General features: G+C 38.4%; 1 protein-coding gene across 1 annotated transcript in view; it reads right to left on the bottom strand.

Annotated features, from left to right (window-relative positions):
* GUCY1A2 (guanylate cyclase 1 soluble subunit alpha 2) overlaps positions 1-22,719 on the bottom strand; it is a 188,899-nt gene that overhangs the window by 98,399 nt on the left and 67,781 nt on the right. The window contains exon 5 of the mRNA XM_007430538.3: positions 7,052-7,537. Coding sequence (XP_007430600.2) covers positions 7,052-7,537 — 486 coding nt within the window. The remainder of the gene's footprint in view (positions 1-7,051; positions 7,538-22,719) is intronic.

Consider the following 22,719-nt stretch of genomic DNA (forward strand, 5'->3'; position numbering starts at 1 on the left):
GAGAAGAGGACGACCAGCAGCAAAGGGGATGGACTCATTGCAGTAGCGATAACTGTACCCTTGGGGGTCCTGAAAGAACAGGTTAGGGATAGATCATCATGGAGAAAATCTATCTATAGGGTCACTAGGAGTCGAAAATGACTTGATGGCACATAATCAATCAATCGGTGAGTAATAGTTATAACAACAACATTGCACACTCAGAAGGGGTTACTGAAAATGAGTCTGACGAATCTGAAGTTGCATCAGATTCAGAAGTGGCTTCTGAGACACAGTCGGAACCTAATCCAGAGTTAGAATTAGAAATAAGAAGATCTCAAAGATCTCTGCCAGCAGCTGAGACACAGAAATGGTGGGGTGCTTCATGGAAAGAAGTGGAAACAAAAACAAAACATGGATTCTAACGGAACTACCAAAGGCCAAGAAAGCCACAGTCTGTAGGTGGGTTTTCAAAACAAAGCATGATGATCATGGAAAGGTGCAAAGCCTTAAAGCTAGGTTAGTCCCAAAGAGCTACACATAAAAATATGGCAAGGATTATGTTGAAGTTTTGGCATCAGCACTTAAACATGCAAGCATCAGAATATTACTAAGTGGAGCAGCATTTTAAAAAGTGTATGTGAAACATTAAGATATTAAGACACCTCTCTGTAGGGAGATTTGAAAAACCAGATTTGCATGCAACGATCCCCAGAACTAAAGAATCGGGGAAAGAAAAACTGGTGTGTAAATTGCAAAAGTCTGGATTGCCATCTTGTAACTATTTAGTAATTCTTTCTGGATTAATTTTATTGCATCCTTATTTACTTATTGTTTCTATGTTGTTTTTAACTTTGTGAGCTACTCAGAGTTGGTTGGAGTCAGGCGGCATCAAAAATTGGGTTATAACAATAAATAAATAATAAAAAGTCCATGTATGGGCTGAAGCAAACAAAGCATGGTCTGATAAACTAAATCAAATGTTACACAACATGAGCTTTGAACAGGAAAATGCTGAGCCATGCTTATATACAAGAGTTAATAATGGAAGATGCATGTACATCCTGGGTTATGTCAATGATCTCACTGCATGTGCAGAGGACAAAAAAGACCGGCTGGTGATAATGAATAATTCAAGTAAGCAATAGAAAGTAAAGCCTCTTGGGGATATTAGCCACTATTTCAGAACTGAAATAAAAAAGGATAAAAGTGGAAGTACTTGCTCAGTCAAACCCAACTGGTAACAGACCTAACCAAGTTTCTAAGTCATAGTGAGGCAAAGAAGTCAAGTACTCCCATGGAAGATGGAAAAGAGAACAGAGGAAGAAACCAAAGCCAGTTGGCATGTAATGAGCAGTACGGTATAGCAGGGTTCCTCAACCTTGGCAACCTTAAGATGGGTGGACTTCAACTCCTAGAATTCCCCAGCCAGCCTGTGAGGGTCAACTGTGATAGATCTGGCATAGCCAGTGAAGTTAGACTACTGAGTATAAATGTCAGTGAGCCAACACATGAAGACCAGACACCAGTAAAAAGCTTAGGGGCTATGCTTAAAAGGAACTATGGTCTTTTAACTTAAAATAGTCTCTAACCAATGATCCAAACTTACTGGAGGTATAGATTTGAATTGGGGTGAAGATAAATCTGATAGGAGGTGAACTACAGAAAATATGTTTTTGGGAGGAGGGGTCACTCATCACCTGTTCCAGCAAGAAGCAAAACACAGTAGCCCTGTCATCTACTGTGGTTGAATACTGCACTGCAGAACAAGCCTAGAGGGAAGGTGTGGACAAGCCTAGAGGGAAGCCTAACTATTGCTAGGCTTCAGAATACAAAGGAACAAAGTTTGCCATTGCCTCCTTCCTAGGGCTGAGAGAGTACGACTGATCCAAGGTCACCCAGTTGGCTTTGTGCCTAAGGCAGAACTAGAACTCATATTCTCCCAGTTTCTATACAACATAGATTGCTATTATTAAATTATATGCCCTTCTCTCTCTTCCCTTGTAGTTTGTGCCTCTCCCACACTCTGTTTTGTTTGTCTTTTGTCCCATTTCCCCTCTTAACTGTTTTTGATGTTTTGCTGATCTTTAACAATAAACACCAAGCTATTTCTGCTAGCCGCACTCACTGGCGTGTGTGCTTGCTTTAAACTGCTCTGGCTGGGAAACAAGAAATGAATGGGAGTGTGCTGGATGAGAAACTACAACTGGAAATTGCCCACAGAAATGTTCCAACACTCGGTGGTGCCCCAACATTATGCCCCCAGAGATGCGCCTGACCCCCCATCTCCTCGCATTCTGAAAACTGCTGAAGACACTTATATTTCAGTGGACATTAAATCACTAATTCAGTGGTGATTGGGCAGCCGTTGCAGGGTTCAGTTTAATGATGATTTGAGAGGGTGGGTGTTATTATTTATTTAACATTTTATACTGTCACAGTTGTGAGACTTGCAACAGGATACAAATACAGCATACATCATAGAAAATAAAATACCTATATACGATTTGGGGAATGTTTTGGTTTTACGTTGTTGTTTTTTCTTTAAACTTCCCAGAGTATATACAAGTAACTTTTATAAAATATTGTTAATAAAGATCACTGTTAATGCATGGTATCCTTTTAAAACATCACAAAGAATAGGGTAAATGTTCCCAGTTTTTCCCCATAGCAAATTATATTGGTGTTACTCTGATAAGCAAGCTGTCAACAAACAAAGCATTTTTATTATTGCAGTTCCATGGCTGTTGTATCAGTTATGTTTCTGCTAGTCACACCATTGTTGAAATCAGAGTCTGAAAATAAAATAAGGTAATGTAAAGTACTATCAAATCTGTCTATTAACAAGGTTTGTATACTTCCCTTTCTCTAAGTTTCTTAGGCTGCTCTGCCTAGAAATGATATGCTGTCAAAACAATTCTGTGGTGAGCTGAAAGATCAGTAGCAGAATCAGTCTGTGGATTTCATGACTGAGCGAGGTTTTGAACCTGTTTCTCTGCAGCTGAGTCTTTAGATTTCAGTAATAATGTATATTTTTTGATGGGGTAGAATTTATTCTGAAAAATGTGTTGGCAAATATGCACCTTTTACAATCGTCTTTGGTAACCTCCTTTCCTTGGCTTTGTATCTTCTCTGCACTATATCTCTCCTGGCTCATTACTACTGCTTCTTCCTTCTCCCATCTAGCTTCATATATGAGCTAACCCAGTTTATAAGCAGCACACAAGATAATACAACTTTCAGTGGTTGTACAAGACTATCTCCAAGGGTGCAATTTCAAATATTATAAAGAAATATGGATTGTTATTTTCAAAATGTTGGAAAAACTACCCAAAGGACTTGTTCTCACTTCTAAAACATTAGTTAAAATAAATGAGAGCCATTTCAGCTTTGTTCTTGGGCAAATTAGTATAATGTCCCAAAATTGCTTGGTGGAACTAGGATTGTAATTTGCAAAGTCCTTTGGCAATGGCATTTTAAGTATACAACACTCTGCGTGAGTATATGCACACTAATATGAGGGAGGTTTTGGTTTGTTTGTTTTTTTTTAAAAAAAGTGTATTAAGACACACAATCTCTCCTCCTCTTTGGTATCACAAGAGCTGTCTCCTTTGTGATCATCTAATATCTCTATAGCAACTACACGAATTATTTGCATAGAAAAGTAGCATCAGAGAAGTATATTTTTAGATGCCTTTTAAAGTGTAATTTAACAGCAGGAAACTAAAAGCAAGCCACCTCCATGCCAGCTACCGCTTTAAGACCTACAAACCAGAATTTGAGCATGTCTGCTTCTTTAAACTTTTCAGGCTTTCATTTTTTACTAAACAGCCCCGTGACCCATTGGGTCATCGTTTCAGAGATATTTCCTTAGCTAAATAGAGAAACAGAATGACCAAGGGCAAAAAAGCAGTAGGAGTGTGAGCAACTTATGACTTGCTGCCGGCTTCCCCATTGACTTTCCTTGTGGGAAGCCGGCAGGGAGGATCAAATCTTCCTTCCTTCCTTCCTTCCTATATATAATATAGGCTTGTGCTGTTTGCCCTCCCCTCATGACCCTTAGGACAGCCCCAGTGAAGCCCCTTTCTCCTCCTCCTCAGCTGACCTGTGGAACTGCCTGATGAGGGGAGGTGGAACAAAGGGAGCTGCAGACCGCAAGGAAAACTGCATCCCTGCTCCCCATTCTGGCATGTCCCTGAGAGCCCCCTCCCTTGAGAAAGGAAGAGGGCTCACCAGTCGACCACCAGCACCTCCCAGCCAGTCCTAGCTTGCCAGCAGGCATCCAAATCACTTCCTCATCCTTCCCTCAATGCCCACCACCATTAAGAGATTTAAAATTTCTGCCTCGTTTCCAAAGCAGGCAACTGCCGCTCACCTGTTGGGCCTTGCCACTAGCCAATTGGGCACAGGGGACAGAGGGAAGCAGGAAAGAGGTTGGGGATACACCCATGATGATCACATGACCTGGGCTGACTGTGGCGGCATAGCAGTACAGCAGTGCTGAAGCAGCCACAATTTTCCCAAATTTCAATCCCACAGGAGTTATGGGACCCGGATTTTGGATGCATTCTGTAAGTTAGCCCATTTGAGGTACCTTGGTTCAAAAATTGTTGCCCTATGATACGACGTTTCGCCCAGTTGAAGGTTACAGACACAAGAGTTTTAGTAGTATATAGATGTCTCTTAGGCACACATACATACATGCATGACAGCTTAGCCTTATTTTTTCAGTGACTCACATTTTCTTAACACAGTGTACAAAAACATTTCTCTGCTGTGGCACAACTGAAAAGTATCTTGGTTTTATTGTAGACTTAGATAATCGGTGCACATATTGCTCTGAAAATCTGTAGTTCAATTTTAATTGAACTTATTCCTTAACCTTATGGGCTTTATGATGATCCTATCTCTACTTGCATACAGTTTTACTTGCATACAGTCTATTCTGAATGGGAAATTCGTCTCAGGCCAGTATTCAGAAATTCAGGTAACAACACGGAGAAAGCAATAATTTTATAACATTCTCCAGCATCTACAAGTGAGTTCTTGCAGTAAAAGACATCTGAACAGAACCATGTGAGGAAAGATTATTTAAGTATTCCCTTGCTCTAAGGTTTATACATGAAGCACATTCTAATGGAAGAAACTGAACCTGAAGGAGAATGGCATAGTTCTGTGTGCGAGACCAGAAACAGCAATGTATAGAGTAAGTGAATATTTCAAACAGTTTAGTCTAGCTAGGGTCAATAAATATAGCCATCCCTTAAAAAGAGAAAAATGCAAAGAAGAGGGTACTCCCCTGTTCGCAGTCATTACACCATAAAACTTTGTCCTTTTTTCAAGAAATTCCTTGGATGAATATGGATTAGTGAGGGTCAATTACAGCTGTGGGAAATCAAAACACCATACAGCATAGATGTAACAGAATGTAATTAAGCTTCTGCACAGAGCACAGATGTGGGTTTGATTTTTTTTTTTTTAAGTGTGGTTGCTCAATTTGTGGTCTTTGAGGCTGGAAAGAAAAAGGTTTACTGCCTTTTTAAGAGCACAGAAAATCGTCACTGTCACTACTTAAATATTCTCATTGGGCTGGACAATGGAAGGACCTGGTACACTTTTTGAATAGTAAAGGATGGCCAGACTCATCTTTTTCCATTTAATCAGATTTTTTTTTTTTATCATGCCTAGTAAAGGGCGTTTTCTTGCCTCTTACTAGAACTTACTGGGAGGTTGATGGATAATAATTTATAGTAGGAAATCAGATGCCCCTAGCTGTGAAAAACAATATATGAACAGGGGGAGGGAGTATCATCTGAGAGGCTACAAAACACCTGCCTGATCTGACTGGACGTTTTTAACAATGCTCTTTTGCAGAAAGGAAGAATGCAAGGAGAAAACGATTTAATTTTCTTGTGCTGGGAATTACGTAAATATCTAAGACGGCTGAGCTGATATAATTGTGAAATTAGCAGTGCTTACGCACTTGCTTCTAAACTACATTATGATCTGCTCATCATATATGGTAACTTATTACCAAAAGATTCTGTGAATCTCTGGTGCAGTTTCTTCCAAAGAGGAAAACAGATTCTAAAAAAACTGTCCTAATACTTTTCTTAACATCCACCCTTTGGAATTTAAAACTATCAAAGAGATCTGTTCATCTCGTATTCATAAATGTTCAGTTTGAGAATCAAGTCTGAGGACAATGGAAACATACAAATCGACACAGAAGGAAACTCCTTGCCATTGCCCTATCACTGTGCACCCCAAAGAAAAGCCAAACAAAGCCCACACAAATGTTCATTATGGGCCTGAAAGACATCACAGTCAATAAGGCTAGCAACTATTTGGTGAAAACCTGATACCTAGACCTCATTTGATAGCAACAGATCATTCAATACTTCTCTGATAAACAGCTAAGCAAAATCAGCAATCAACCCCAGAGCAAAAGCTAAGAAATAAGAAGACTGGACATTTCTGTGTGTTGATAAACCATGCACCAGACATGTGTTTTCTTAGAATGTTCTAGAATTTAGATACATAAGTAGACTATCGGCCAATTAATGTGATTTTGCTTTTTACACACAGTGGTCCCAAAGTTGATTTCTGAAAGTGGAGGGAGGGGCACATTTGTACCAGTTATTCACCTAATATAATTTTATTCTTCAGCTTTGAAGCTAAATGCAATTGAATGATGTAGGAGAAATCTGAGATGCTAAAATATAATGTGCCAGTTCAGTCTGGGAGTGAAAGGACTGCCAATTTTGAATGTGGCACATCAAGAAGAACGGTTCCAACTCAGCCCACTTCTAATTTGTTGATTTTATATCGGCGAGAAGAAAAATAGGATTGCTTGAAAGAATGTGATTCCTCCCTCCTAGTCTATCACATTTCTAGACCAGCTCACCCCAGTGCTCATTTTTTCCCCATAGTTGACCCTCCAGCAACAACCACATAACTTTCATTTACTTAGATCAACCTTTTAGTAAGAAAATAGAACACTGTTAGTAAGAAAAATTATTATGTTAGCAATATCATACTTCTATAGAACTTGAGGGGTGAAAGATATTACCTTATAGATATCTAGGAATCCACACTGGTGGTCAAATCTGGTGTAAAGCTCATTGAGCATACTGATCACTTGCATGGGAGTACACTGGGCACAGACAGCAGTGAAGCCAACAATGTCTGAAAAGAGCATGGTAACATCATCAAACTTCCTGGCTTGAACTTGCTGCCCTTGCCAGAGCTGCTGAGCCACTTCTTCTGGGAAGATTGAGATCAGAAGATCCACTGTTTTCTTCTTCTCCTCTTCTAGAGCTTGGTGTGTTCGTTCTAATGTTGCTTTAAGCTTGTCCATCCTCTTCTTCAAGCCATCCTGGGCTTTAGCCTGCTCCCCGACAAGGATGACGTCACGGGTAGCATCGTGAATTGGTATGTCTGAAAGGTGGAGGCCTCGACCCATCAGTTCATCCAGCTTGTCCACACATGGTGAGCCCAAAAACAAAATACAGTTTGATTCTGGGACATGGATCATTTGTCCTTTGATTTCCATTACCTGCCATGAAGAGAAATGTAATAATGTCTTAGCAATTCTGCAGAAGTAGAATCTCAAGGCAAACATTTAAAGCTATCAAAGCAGCAGTCGATTGGTTAACAAACTATTCTCCATGTATTCTCTGAGTAAATCTTCTTTCATTAATATGAACATCAGTTGGACTGTTCAAATAACTTGTTTATTATACATTCTGTTTGGACTGTATATTTATTTATTTATCTTTGATTTGATTTCTGCCCAAGTCCAAACTGGCTCTGGGCAACTTATAAATCCCCCTGCTATGTAATGCTGGAAAGTATACACAAAGCCCAATAACGACAAAATGCACAAATAAATTGCATGATAAATACATTCTGGAAAACTATATAAAAAGTTTATCCAATATCTTCTAACGCTAAACCCATGGGAGATAAGAAATTAACTATGCCTACAGAAAAAATCAAGTAGTATAAGGCTAACAGGCATCTCCCTCAAGCAAAGCCCGTCAATTAATTGATGATACAGTAGTGGGATCCTGGATGCTTCACAGACTGCTTCATGCCTAAGCCAGGCCTAAGCTATTTGATGTCTGGCTTGGCTCAGGGGCTAAGAAGAAGAAAATTTCTCAGCAGCTCTTCATTTTGCTTAAATCACTTAATCTGGCAGTGTCTGCCCTTGCCTGCTAAGAGAAAATATGTGCTGCCGAATAAAGTGATCTACAGCAATATAAAGAAAGTTAAACAAAGCTCAGAGTTTCAACTAAGTAGGGTTTTTTTTTTTCCAGCCATAAGAGGAACCAAGGCAAACTATTCCTAAAGTTTTTTCCAACTATATTCATTTGTAACAGTGGTTCCTTTGCTTCCTTCACCAACACCAACACAGAATGACTTAAATATGCATGTATTTGTATTACAATAATAATGAGTGAACAGCCTTGAGTGAAAATAGACATCATGCCAAGAGTCCATGAGTAACATTTGATATAGCCAAGTCCAAATTTATAATGCATGTAAAATTCTCCTTTCTCTTAAGATTGCTTTTTCTTTGGAGAAACTTTTAGGCACTTATTTGTATGTCATTGCCTAACAATGCACAAATAGTCTGACATTTAGGCAAACCATCAGAAAATAGGTTCCTTCCCAAAGAAGACCCAGTACTCATGATGCAGCAAAGTAAAACTCAGAGCTCAAATGCAATCCAAGCAGCATTTTCTCAGCAAAATTAACATTTCAATATATCAGTATTATCAAAAGCATGGGAAAATTGGATGATTTCTAAGCAACGTGACATTCCTTGATCTCCAAGCTGATGTCTTGGTTACTAGAACATTGAAGGTATGGATGCTATTTTAGCATTCTAGGATGAAGAAGTCCACACACATTGGGATGGTGGTATAACAGAGCATTTGCTTACCAAAAGCTCTCCTTTTATTATCATTTTTTAGTTCTACAACAACTTTTCTAAAATGTATACATATTTTAAAGGGAGGGCAGTTACATACCAACTGCTATCATTTGTTTGTTTTTAAAAGTTGCAAGCCAGGAAATTCCAGAGTTACTGTTAATTAAGAGTAACTCATAGTAGTGATCAAGATGAGGAAAAAAGAGAGCCAAGGGTTACAGTGAGGGTCTGCCTCTGTCCTTCCCAAGAAGAACATTATAAAAAAGACAAGCTTGGCCGGGAACATGCAGCTTTTCCACCACTTCCTTTTCTTTTCTTGCACCATTCCTAGAAAAATGTCAGCACTTTATATGTGAATATAACCAACAGTTAATGATTGCTAACATTGGTCACACAGTCAGCCAGATGTTTAGACAGGATTTGGCATTTTTATCCACCTATCGAGTCCTGGGACCTGGGATAGGCAGGTGTTGTTGTTGTTGCTGTTATTCCCCATGAAGCTGATTAAGATTACAGTGTAGAGAATTAACTCCAATACTCAAAGGTTAGTTTACTGCTGTCCTCCCTCAAATCATAGCTATAAAGGAACATAAGAGGCCTCCCTGGCTGTTTGTCCCCATGTAAGAAGGCAATGGTCTTAAACCTATCAGTAGCAGGTACAGCATGATTTTAAAATGGTCAGCTCATTTTTTACAAGCATACTGCTCCATATTTAATATGTAAAGAAAATGGTTTGTTTCCCATTCACAGAAAACAAATGTACATGGACACATTAAAAAAAAAAATGATTCCAATCCTATAGAGAAGATAGCTTTTTATAAAAGGCTTTTGCCTAGAAATTTGTTATTTAGTTTCAGGGGCTCTCCCTATCAGTTTTGCTGTGTAGTATACATAATCTACTGTTACAGTTATTTTTTTTAGAAATGTACAAGTAACATACTACTGCAAAGCTCAGCCATCAAAAGACTCATTCTACAAAGATGGACTGCAGATGTCATCGAACTGCATAGCATCATAACATCATAGAGTTGGAAAGTGCTATTTAGGCCACTGACTCCTATTCTTGCTCAGTTCAAGAATCCAAATTAAAGCTTCTCTGACAGATGGCTGTCTTGGTCCGTTTGAACACAACCAGCAAAGGAGAGTCCACCACCTTGGGATAATTGATTACACTGTCAAAATGCTTGTACTGCTAGAATCTTTCCTCTAAGACACAATTGGAATGTATGTATGTATGTATGTATGTATGTATTAGATCTATATGGCCGCCCACCTTATATGCTATAAACCTGGGTGGCTTACAAAACAATAGTAAAGCTTCAAAAACCATGAAACTGCAACAAAAACAAAATCTTCCCATAACTTAAATTTATTATTTTATGTCCTGCATTCAAAAAAGACAGCAGATTTTGACTACTTTCAATGTGACATCCTAGGTGTTTGAAGAACACTATCATCTCTGTTCTCTCCTTCTCAAAGCTAAACAAATTTCCAATTCAGTCTTTCCAATAAAATGATTCCTAGGTAATGCTGCATGAAACAATAAATACGCACTGACTTTTCATTACCTACGCTGCTAATTTTTTTAGTACATATGATACCATGATAAATAACCATCTCTGGGTTTTAATAATTTAATAATAAATAAATATAATATATGATTACAGATTAGTATGTTTATAGTGTCACAAACTTAGATCACAAGCTTTGCTTAATATTCAAAAGTAAAAGAGAAATACAGTCTAGGGAATGAAAGTATAATGATAAAGACCCAGCATGTAATAATAACAATAATGTCCTGCTTTTCTATTAAAAGTACCAGAACAGCATGATTCCATGCATTATAAAATCAACAGCAGAACAAGCACACCCTCCAGTTTTTTTTTCCTAAAAGCAATACCAAGGAACATATTATATAGCCAGCATTTTGTTTTTCACTTTTGAGCTGTTAGTAAATGTCTGAATTTTCAACCTGCTGTTTTTAACCTGCTGCTTTGGATTTGGTTTTCATCTGGCGTTGTTTGGAAACTCTTTGTTTTACGATTATTGCTTCTAATTATTTTTTGTAAAGTTTCATTGTTTTTAATCTGGGCAATCACTTTGTGTATTCACAAACAGAAAAGCAAATCAAAATCAAGCTCTGAAACTTTTAGGATCTTGTTGTTTCCAATTATGCCAGTAGGTTCACATTATAGTCTATTCCTTTTTGGATTTTTTTTGTTCTCCACATTACAGTATTCAAATGAACTCCTAAAAGAGGGTGAAAAATTTGGGGCTGGGATCTGGATATAGCTACCCATTTCTTTCCCTGAGGCCAAAATAAGGGGAAATAAGAGGAGAATGCAACTCTAAAAGTAGTGGCATCTATCAATCTGTTTGTCAGCCTTGTGAGACAAGAAGCACACCCAGGACTATTAGGAGTACTTTATTGTAAGGTTACATTAGCAGAATCTTGCAAGTCTGAAAGGACATCTCTCCCCACCTCCCTTCTACCATCAAAGAAACTAGGGAGGGTCCCTTCTGAGATGTTTGTCACACTCCCATTTCTTCTGTGGGCTCAGTGGCCTCTTATCTGTTGCCTAGTCTGCAGCTCTTCCTCCTGTCTCCCAAAGTCATTCCCACATACCATTACACTATTCTTTCCAAATTATGAAGGAACAACTTTGTTTGTCACTTTAGAGCAGATACAGTTTGGCTTCAAAATGCTGCTGATGTATATCTTCAAGTAGGCTCAACCAGGAGGGCTAACGCTGCAAGGTGCTGGAAGTTAAAGTTCAGAAATCTCTGGAGGGTCACTCATTACCTCAACTATCTTATGGCTTGTTGACATCCCCTGCATGATGTGGTTTGTAGACTACCATTTGGTGGCTACAAAGAAAGAACTTTCCCTGTGATGACAACTACTCTGTGGAATGACTTTTCCTAAAAGGTGTCCCCAATAGTGTCACATTTTAGATGCCTTTTAAAAATATAATTTTTTAATGCTGGTCTTACTGAGCATTAATTTTCTCAATACCTATTTTTTTATGGGTTCCTTTTACTGTTTTTTGAATCCTGTTTTTATTTTCTGTCCTTATAAGTACTGCAAATCACTTTGGGATTTTAAAGAATAGAAAGTGACTCACAAATACTTTTAATAAATAGTTATTAATAATCATGTAACCGTACATAGCCTTTTATTTAATTTGAACTGCTGCCATTGCTATATATCTAAGTGCCATCTAAATTCAATTACTGATAATAGCATTAAGACAAGATTTCAGATTTTTGAGAGAACTATCTATCAGTTATCTCACCCAACTTTCCAAATTATTTATGGCACATTGATCATTTCTCTGAATGAGTGCTTCTCCTTTGTTTCTAATTTTCCTGAGTTTTGAAAGATAAACTGCAAAATTGCTTCCAAGACAGAAACAGATCCATTACATAAATTCCAAAGCTGACAACTTTGAGAAAGGGACAAGTTCATTTCAGAGGGCTTTCACTGTTTCCATCAGAAGACTTACCAATCCTTTTAGAAATATGATTATGCCTTAAGACCAGGGTGTATAACTGAGCCTCTAAGGCTTTGTGAAATCTCAAAGCCTTTCTGTGTGAATTCCAAAGTCTGCCCAAAAGTTTTAATGGAACTATAGTTTTATGTGTGGCAGAATGGAAATACTAAACATATTGAGTTAACTTCAGTGAATTATATTACATTTAATAATGCATTAAATATTTTCTGTCCTGGTTTTTGTAGGGTGGCCTCCAGCACATTATTCAAAGGCAAACTGTGGTCTCAGACTGAAAAAGTTTTATAAAGAAACTCAGACTGTAAATAGCATTATAAGGTTTAAGTAGAAAACCTCTCACCTCGTTCCATATGATTACTTGTGCACTAAAATAGAGCCAGGCTGTTGGCCGTTGTGAGGGAATTGCACGGAAAATTTAAATAGGGCAGAAGGATAGGTTCAGAGCTCTCTTTCTCCATGCAATGCACCTTTTTGTCTAAGCTTCCATACTTGAATTTCCCCCAGAATGAATTGTCAAGAGACATTCTTCTTCACAGCATCAGAGTTACTGTTACCAATCCAGATTATTTATAGACAATGCCAGGGTATTACATAACGTACAACAGCTCCAAACCCCAAGACAACAAGTTTAGTCTTTTTTGTATTGATTTGTGATGCCTTAAAAGCTGCAGGAGAAAAATGTCAGAAAGGCAAGGGACCATATCAAGGGAGGTGGTGGAAGTCTCTTGGATGAATAAATGTCAGCCAATTTGCTGTGAAAAGAAAGTAAATGTGGAAAATAAAAGGACAAGCACGTTTAAAAGCTATGGGTCCAAATGGTCTAAAAGGGTGACATTCTCACAAAACAACCTTTCTGAAAACAGATTTTATATAAAGATGCTGAAAATCTATAGGACTCTAGTCATTTTTCAGAGCACAGAATAAGGCACTTAATAAAAGATGTAGCAACTAGAAGGCATTTGTGAGAATTCTGGGATGAATAACAGCCTTTTGGAAATGCAGAAGTTACTTTTTTCCAACTGTTTATCCATCAGTCCCAAGAGAAAAAGTTCTGATTTCAGATGAATATTAATCTCTAAAATCCTCTGAATCACTGTATATATTTGAGCTCAAAACTTTCTAGCTTTTTTGCACATCCACCAAGCATGATAAAATGACCCTTCTTGTTGTTCACATTTCCAACATAAATTTGAAGTACTTTTATATATTCTAGATAATTTTTCTGGTGTCGTATACAAACGATACATCATTTTATAAAAATTCTCTTTAAGATTATAAATCTTCTTCTGTTTCAAATTTCAGTAAAAGTTTATATATTTTAGCAATCACATGTTCGTTATTTGTATACAATTCTGTTTCAAAACCAGTCTTACAAGGTTCCGAATCATAAATTCTTTTATCTTCTTTAAATCTTTCTGATATGGATAAACAGTTGGGAAAAAGTCATGGAACATTGTTTTTATATATGATAATTGCAGCAAGATTATTGTACGCACAAAGATGGAAAGATTTGGCAATACCTATGACTGAGGAATGGTTGGTGAAGATGACAGAACTCACTGAAATGGCCAAACTCGCTTGTTTGATTAGAGAGAAGACAAAACTACATTCATTGGTGACTGGAAACCCCTTATGGAATTTTTGCATAAAAAAGAAAAAAAATGAATGTATGATTTATGGTTTTGATGATTAGATAGATCATAGAAAGAAGAGAGTCATGCTGTAACTGTAAAGAGAGAGAGGTCAATTTATAATTGCACTTATAAAGAAGATTGGAAGCCACTTCTTTATATTTTTTCTTTCTTTTTTATTTTTCTGCTACTCTTTTTCTTTTTGCACCCTCAGTTTTTTCTTTTCTTTTCTTCTTTTTGTCACTGTATTTTAGTTTGCATTAGTCTTATTCTTGTGTTCACAATTTTACAGACACACACGCACACCCCTGAGAGATCTGTATGGCTCCCATCCTACAGCTTTTTCAAAAGATGTTAAAAATTCTGGCTCTGCTCCCAGGCCTGGGATCAGGGTGGATGCAGAGCCTTTATTAGCTTTTTGTTGGGTTTGGGTATGTTTGCTTCTTCTGCTCTTCTGCAAGCACTTTTTTTTAATTGTTTGTCTTTTTGTGTGCACTGTAAGCTGCCCAGAATCTTCTGAGATTCAGGCAGTCTCCAAATCTAATAATAAATTAAAAACAATATTGCACATCTTGGCTTCTGTGGAAATACAGTAGAAGAGGTGTTGCTGCCTGGGTGAGTGACAGTGTGGGTATACATTTTTGAAAAGACCTATCTGTCTGTCTGTCTGTCCATCCACCCACCCACCCATCCACCATCCCTTCTTTGTGGGACTATGTTTCCATGCAAAGACTTGTAGATTTTTTGACAGGAGCATCTAATATTTGAAAGCATGAGCCCATTCTGAATGGAAGTCATACCTTCCATTTAAGGATCTTACTACTTCATTCAGCACGATTCTTTCTACCAAGAAAACATTTTGTTTTGCACTGATACCATTTGTAAATTCAGATGTTATTTAGAAGCCTGTTGTCATTTCCCAAAGCCTGTTAGATTCCTGTTGTTGGGGGTGGGGGTAGAGATATGAGGAATTGTGGCACTGTCAATCCTTCAGGTCCAACAACACAAGAGACGACTCTACACATGGACATCACCAGATGGTCAATACCGAAACCAGATTGATTATATACTTTGCAGCCAAAGATGGAGAAGCTCTATACAGACAGCAAAAACAAGACCAGGAGCTGACTGTGGCTCAGATCATGAGCTTCTTACTGCAAAATTTAGGCTTAAATTGAAGAATGTAGGGAAAACCACTAGACCACTCAGGTATGACTTAGATCATATTCCTTGTGAGTACACAGTGAAGGTGATGAATAGATTTAGAGGATTAGATTTGGTAGACAGAGTGCCTGAAGAACTATGGACGGAGGTCCGTAACATTGTACAGGAGGCAGCAACTAAAACCATCCCAAAGAAAAAGAAATGCAAGAAAGCAAAATGGCTGTCTGATGAGGCTTTACAAATAGCTGTGGAAAGAAGGAATGCGAAAAGCAAGGGTGAAAGGGAAAGATATAAGCAACTGAATGCAGATTTCCAGAGAATAGCCAGGAGAGATAAGAAGGCCTTCTTAAATGAACAATGCAAAGAAATTGAGGAAAACAATAGAATGGGGAAGACTAGAGATCTCTACAAGAAAATTGGAGATATGAAAGGAACGTTTAGTGCAAAGATGGGCATGATAAAGGACAAAAAAGGCAGGGACCTAACAGAAGCAGAAGAGATTAAGAAGAGGTGGCAAGAACACACAGAAGAACTATACAAGAAAGATCTTAATGTCCCTGATGTCCACGCTGGTGTGATCACTGACCTTGAGCCAGACATCCTAGAGAGTGAAGTCAAGTGGGCCTTAGGAAGCATTGCTAACAACAAAGCTAGTGGAGATGACAGTATTCCAGCTGAGTTATTTAAAATACTAAAAGATGATGGTGTTAAAGTGCTGCACTCAATATGCCAGCAAGTTTGGAAAACGCAACAGTGGCCACGGGATTGGAAAAGGTCAGTTTACGTTCCAATTCCAAAGAAGGGCAACGCCAAAGAATGCTCAAACTATCGCACAATTGCACTCATTTCACATGCTAGCAAGGTTATGCTCAAAATCCTACAAACTAGGCTTCAGCAATACATGAACCGAGAACTACCGGATGTACAAGCTGGGTTTCGAAGAGGCAGAGGAACTAGAGATCAAATCGCCAACATTCGCTGGATCATGGAGAAAGCACGAGAGTTCCAGAAAAATATCTACTTCTGCTTCATTGACTATGCAAAAGCCTTTGATTGTGTGGATCACAACAAACTGTGGCAAATTCTTAAAGAGATGGGAGTACCAGACCACCTTACCTGTCTCCTGAGAAATCTGTATGTGGGCCAAGAAGCAACAGTTAGAACCGGTCATGGAACAACCGATTGGTTCAAAATAGGGAAAGGTGTACGACAAGGCTGTATACTGTCACCCTGCTTATTTAACCTATATGCAGAGTACATCATGAGAAATGCCAGGCTGGAAGAATCACAAGCCGGAATTAAGATTGCAGGGAGAATCATCAACAACCTCAGATATGCGGACGATACCACCCTAATGGCAGAAAGTGAAGAAGAACTAAAGAGCCTCTTGATGAGGGTGAAAGAGGAGAGTGCAAAAGCTGGCTTGAAACTCAACATTAAAAAAACTAAGATCATGGCATCTGGACCCATCAATTCCTGGCAAATAGAAGGGGTAGAAATGGAAGCAGTAACAGACTTCATTTATTTGGGCTCCAAGATCACCGCAGATGGAGACTGCAGCCATGAAATTAAAAGACGCTTGCTCCTTGGGAGGAAAGCTATGGCAAGCCTAGATAGCATATTAAAAAGCAGAGATGTCACCTTGCCGACAAAGATCCGCATAGTCAAAGCTATGGTTTTTCCAGTAGTAATGTATGGCTGTGAGAGCTGGACCATAAAAAAGGCTGAGCGCCGAAGAATTGATGCTTTTGAACTGTGGTGCTGGAGAAGACTCTTGAGAGTCCCCTGGACTGCTAGGAGGTCAAACCAGTCAATCTTAAAGGAAATCAACCCTGATTGCTCATTGGAAGGATCGATAATGAAGCTCAAGCTCAGATACTTTGGTCACCTAATGCAAAGAGAGGACTCTTTGGAAAAGACCCTGATGCTGGGAAAGATTGAAGGCAAAAGGAGAAGAGGACGGCAGAGGATGAGATGGTTAGATAGCATCACTGAAGCAATGAGCATGAAACTGAGCAAACTCAGGGAGGCAGTGAAGGACAGGAAGGCCTGGCGCAATATGGTTCATGGGGTCACGAAGAGTCGGACACGACTTAACGACTAAACAACAACAACAACAATCCTTCAGGATAGACCAGGTCAGAAAAGACACTTCAGCAATTCCAGGAATGCTAGTTCATTGTTGTAGGATATAATAACGTAATATTGAAAGCTGTCTCTCTCTCCCATTTTATGCTAAAGAAAATCAAGGTGGGGTTATTTTGAGCGTCTTTCTCACGCTCACTTTAATCACTGAACTGTGTTAACTCTTCTCCAAGCCCCTTCTTGATGGCCTGTTCCTTTTCCTCCACACTAAATGGTTCTTTCATACCTTCCCCAAGGTCAGCTCTACATCCCTTTACAGGCTGACGTATGAATTGATGTAGGTCTTTCTCATCTGTTTTGCAGTGGTGTATAACCACAACTCCCTTCATTTCTGCCTCTTCCATTCATGGCTCACTACTTCAACATTACTTTCTGTATTAAAGGCATAAAGCAAGCTACACAGTCTTCTTTCAACACCAGCCAGTAGTTTGTTATGCTCTTTCCTTTCAGTTGCAAAACTGAAGGGTGGTGCCCTTGACATATCACAGCTTTTGTGGAGTGGAAAGGGGGAAGAAGCAGGCTGTGCTATCTTCTGCAACAACCGCAGCTAGGCAAGAGATGTTTGTACTGAGACACAGAGTATGTGAATAAGTTTCAACAACACTTGGGGTTGGCAGGAATTCTAGTGAGTACAGAAAGAACTTTTCTTTTGAAACAAAAAGTATGGGTCTCGTGCATCAGCACTGTTATGCACAAGCATTCTTTTAGGGTATAGTAATATGAAACTTTCTATTTCCCAGAATTGCCACATAAGCACACTGGGAGAAACGGTAGTAGCAAGCAAGGAAAAATGCAAGAAGTTGGGTGAGTTTTTAAAAATAAACTTACGTTAGCCTTTTGTTGCTCTTTTTTTATAGCACATCCCGTGCAGATGTGTTTTCACACTTTGTTCCTGATACACAAATGGTAAACATAAAATCCTAGGCAGAAAGCTAATATAGACATATTGGTCCTTAGATCAGGGTTCCTTAACCTTGGCAACTTGAAGATGCATGGACTTCAACTCCCAGAATTCCCCAGCCAGCATGGCTGGCTGGGGAATTCTGGGAGTTGAAGTCCACACATTTTCAAGCCGCCAAGGTTGAGGAACCCTGCCTTAGATTATAAGGACAGCTGGATGTCTCACCCGATTCCAACATTATAGGATTACAGCTGATTTAAGGACAATTAATTTCTCCATAGACATCCATAGAAACAGAAAAATTACACTTCCTGGAATTTTTGCAGTTTATTTTTTAAAAGAATGCAGGGTGGCTTATGTTCCATGTGGTTTAACCCACACACCGCCTGTGTTCCTGGATGTTCCTGCTGTCTCATTCTATTGGGCCAATACCTCATATTGAGCTAGAAGCATTATTTTAAATAGCTGTGCCTTTTAAAGCCCTCTCCTTTCTGAAGAAAGACGTCTTGCAGATATTCCTTCTTCTTCTGCAGAAGGCTTGTGAATCAGCATTAATATATATTTTATGTATTTATTATTGCATTTATATCCAAGATGTAGGTTGGTCTGAGAGAAAATGATAGACTCAAAGTCACTCAGTGAACTCTGCGGTCGAGTGGAGACCTGAGGCTTTCTGATTAAATAGCATAGCCACTGCATTATACTGGCTCTCTATTACATAACAGTAAACCTTTACTTTTATTCATACCACTTTAGCAGACTTAGGATGCAGTGGAAAAAAAGCTGTCCATACTACATGCTTCTCCACATGCATAAAGTCCTGTTGCCATTTTATGCATGTGTAAAATATGCCCATGTAAAATACCATTCCCATTTTATATATGTGTTTACATAATACCTCCATTTGGATTTGATGGACATTCTGTTTTGATAGACATCCCTTCCTCCCACTAGTCCATTAAATTGAGAGTTCACTTGTATACTGACTCTACATATGTTTGACGTGTAAAAGGTTTCAAGTTCATTTTCTGATATCTTTCAACAGAGTTGCCATCTAAAGCCCTGGAGACTGTTACTGGTCTGAATACTTCAGGCTTCTCCAATCAGATGCCATTCAGATGGGATAGCAACTTCCAGGATTCCCAGGTCATGGTGGCTGAGAACTCTGGAAGTTTTAGTCCAACATATCTGAAGGACCCAGACTGTACAAGGCAGATGTAGACAACACAAAAGCTTGACTTAATATAAGGCTGCTTCTTGCAAGCAAGAACAGGCAATTATCTTACACATGTGCAAACAAGTCTGTTGTTTTAATTGGTGTGCTATTAATAGATAATGCTCCATGTGAGTGTTTGATATCATGAAGAGTAATTTTATTTTAATCCATTTGTTAAAGTAATAATCCACCCTTCAACTCAGATGAACATTCTAACAAATGGGCAGCTAACACATTTTTTAAAAAATGCAAAATAACAAAAATACAAAATGTATTACAGCATTATAAACTATAGAATCTTAAAAAATTATTTACACAGAGAGCCAGTTTGGTGTAGTTGTTAAGGTACCAGGCTAGAAACTGGGAGGCCATGAGCTCTAGTCCTGCCTTAGGCACAAAACCAGCTGGGTGTCTTAGAGTCACTCCCTCTCAGCCCCAAGAAGGAGGCAATGGAAAACCACTTCTGAAAAACCTTGCCAAGAAAACTGCAGGGACCTGTCTAGGCAGTCTCCGAGAATCATACATGATTGAACAGATATATATCTATATCTATATCTATATAGTATATATCTGATACAAAATTTAGTTTAATACAACTTTTAAAATGACATATACAAATGCAACTATAATAATTATTTTATTTGCCAAAAAGCATGAACTCCTATTCTATCAAGGACAAAAATGTAAGGGAGATGGGACAGGTATTTGTTTAGTGAGTGATCCTTACACTTTCCAAATAATTTAGTGGTCCATGACTGCAGAAATATTGTTTTAAAAGCTTTCTGTTAAATAAAAAATATTAAGAATAGAACAAAACTTTAAAAACCGTAATTTGATTCTTACCCTACCATGAACTCTATAGGTGGGTAGTCCTAGAAGTTACTTGTGTTAGAAAAGTTTCTTTATATCTAAAATATAGGGATAAACATGATTAACTAATTTACAGGTCATTGTGTTGTAAAGATTTTATAACAAGAAAAAGAATGCCAAAATTCTAATAGTATTAAAATTAAAATTCAGCTATCAATCATTAGCACATTGATCAAGTCATCTATAATGTGCCCTCTGCTGTGAGATTTTGGGTCATTCACTCTTTCTCAGGCCAACTCACTGCAAAGGGTTATTGCTGTGGGGAAAATAGGTGGGAACATTATGTACACTACTTGGAGTTGCACAAAAATAAAGGTGGTATATAAATTTAAATAATAATAATATGCACTGTTTTGAGTTGTACAAAATCAAAATGAGTTAAAAATCTAATCAATAAAATATTATATTCCTTTTTTTTCCTGCAATCACATCAGCCTTAAGCCTCAAGTTTGTGAATGATGTCACAAAACTTTGCTTCCAAATACACATTTCAAAACAAGATGAATGTCTGAAATAATAAACAGGACTTTAAAAAGGGGAAGGAACAGAGCAAAATTATAGACTACACACTTTTTGTAAAAATGGTCCAAGTTTCAATCTCCAGCATTAGGAGATAAAAGGATTGGGCGTCAGAAAAAGATCTTGCAAAACCACCTGCCAGTTTTTCTAAGCTTTGGAAAAGGGACCTAGAAAATTAATGTTGCCAGTATTTGGAACTGATAGACAAAGCAGCTTTATATGTTCAGAAGTGCTGTGGTTATTTGCTGGCAAAGAAAAGAAGTGTTGCACAAATGAAGCTGATCGAAGTAGTTCACCTGGGAAGGTGTTCTTGGCTACCAAAAGGTTCCATGGCCAACAAGAGGCTTCAGATGAATTGTTTTCCTATTTTGAAGTTTAGCACTATTACACAAAGACTATTTGACCCCTCCCTTGCAATAGAATTCAGTGGGGATTCAAATAACTGAAAGAATAACAAGTATGGTGAATCTTGTCCAATTGCCTATTCTAGACATCTGGATCACAAGCAGCCAGGAAAAATCCAAAAAGAGAGGGCGAGCTGCAATTTTTGTTTTCAATGAATTTTGAAACATAGTCACCACCCAAATGGTAATCCAAACTCAAAATTGTACTTTGACCACTTCAAAGTTTTCTGTAACCATAGTGGATTTTCTACTATTGACCCATTTCCCTAGAGTTCAGATAAGCCTTTTATATACGGTATCCTGAACAAAAAGCAATCTTGGTAACTGTCTATTGGTATACCCTCACCAAGCAGACAGAGGCATTTTTCATCACATCCCCTGGATTCTTGTTAACTGAGAAGTCAGTGGTTGAATGTGGAAGCTTTCTGCATCCTCACGTCTGATATACTTCAAACAATGGTCCTTGTTCTAACTACCTTATCTTAGACGTTCCTCAGTTCTAAAGCATAAACCTATGAATTGGGAATGCACAATTCTCATCAGGCCCAAACTATGTCACTCTTGGAACAATGGCTTACGGGTTCTTTTTTAAACCATGCCCAATTAGATTGACCCAGACTCAGGAGAGACACAAAAGCAATGGCCCTGGACCAGGTGGTGTCTTTATATCTCCCTATAAGGGATGGGGAGACTTTTTATTTTGCAAGACAAAGGTATACAAGTGATGTGTGACATCTATATGTAAGTGCTTCCTATTACCTCTATCCTATATTCTGTCTATTCTATTGCTATTATTCCTATACTATTACTATGACAATTTCAATTATCTCTGTACTGTATTCTACTATTATTGCTTCTATACTATTACAATTGTCTCTCTACTTTATTGCTATTACTTCTATTCTATTCTATTCTATTCTATTCTATTCTATTCTATTCTATTCTATTCTATTCTATTCTATACTACTATCACTATTATTATTATATAGCAATGTTTCCTTCTTACAAAGCCTGTTCTGTCTTTTTTTCTCTCTCTGGGATTTCTTCTACTTTTTTTTCTTCTTTGTAAGAGCTCTTGCACTTTTCCACATTGTGCTTTGCCTTGCTGGGCCTCCATACTTCTTTTTTTCTTTGGACCATCCACTCCCTCCAAAGGAAAAACACCTTCTTTCTTTTGGCTGCTGTGCTTCTCCACTTACTAGTGGCTGCCAAGCTCCAAAACCATGGGTCTCCTCCTATCTCCTTTCCTCCCACGTCTTTGTTAGCAACTCTCCATAGTGATGCTGGAGGAAAGGCTCAAATGGGAGGGAAAGGAGGCAGCCCAGAGGCCTGCAACTTTCTCAAGCAGCCTGCTCTTCCTCAGGTTAGGGATGCACAGGGATGGATAGAAGGGACCCAAAAAACGGGGGGGATGGAAAGAAGGGGATGTGAAGAGATAGT

Source organism: Python bivittatus, unplaced genomic scaffold, assembly GCF_059951505.1.
Source record: "Python bivittatus isolate LINGU-HERP-01145 unplaced genomic scaffold, Pbiv_v1 ctg000340_np1212, whole genome shotgun sequence".
Classification (NCBI taxonomy): Eukaryota; Metazoa; Chordata; class Lepidosauria; order Squamata; family Pythonidae; genus Python; species Python bivittatus.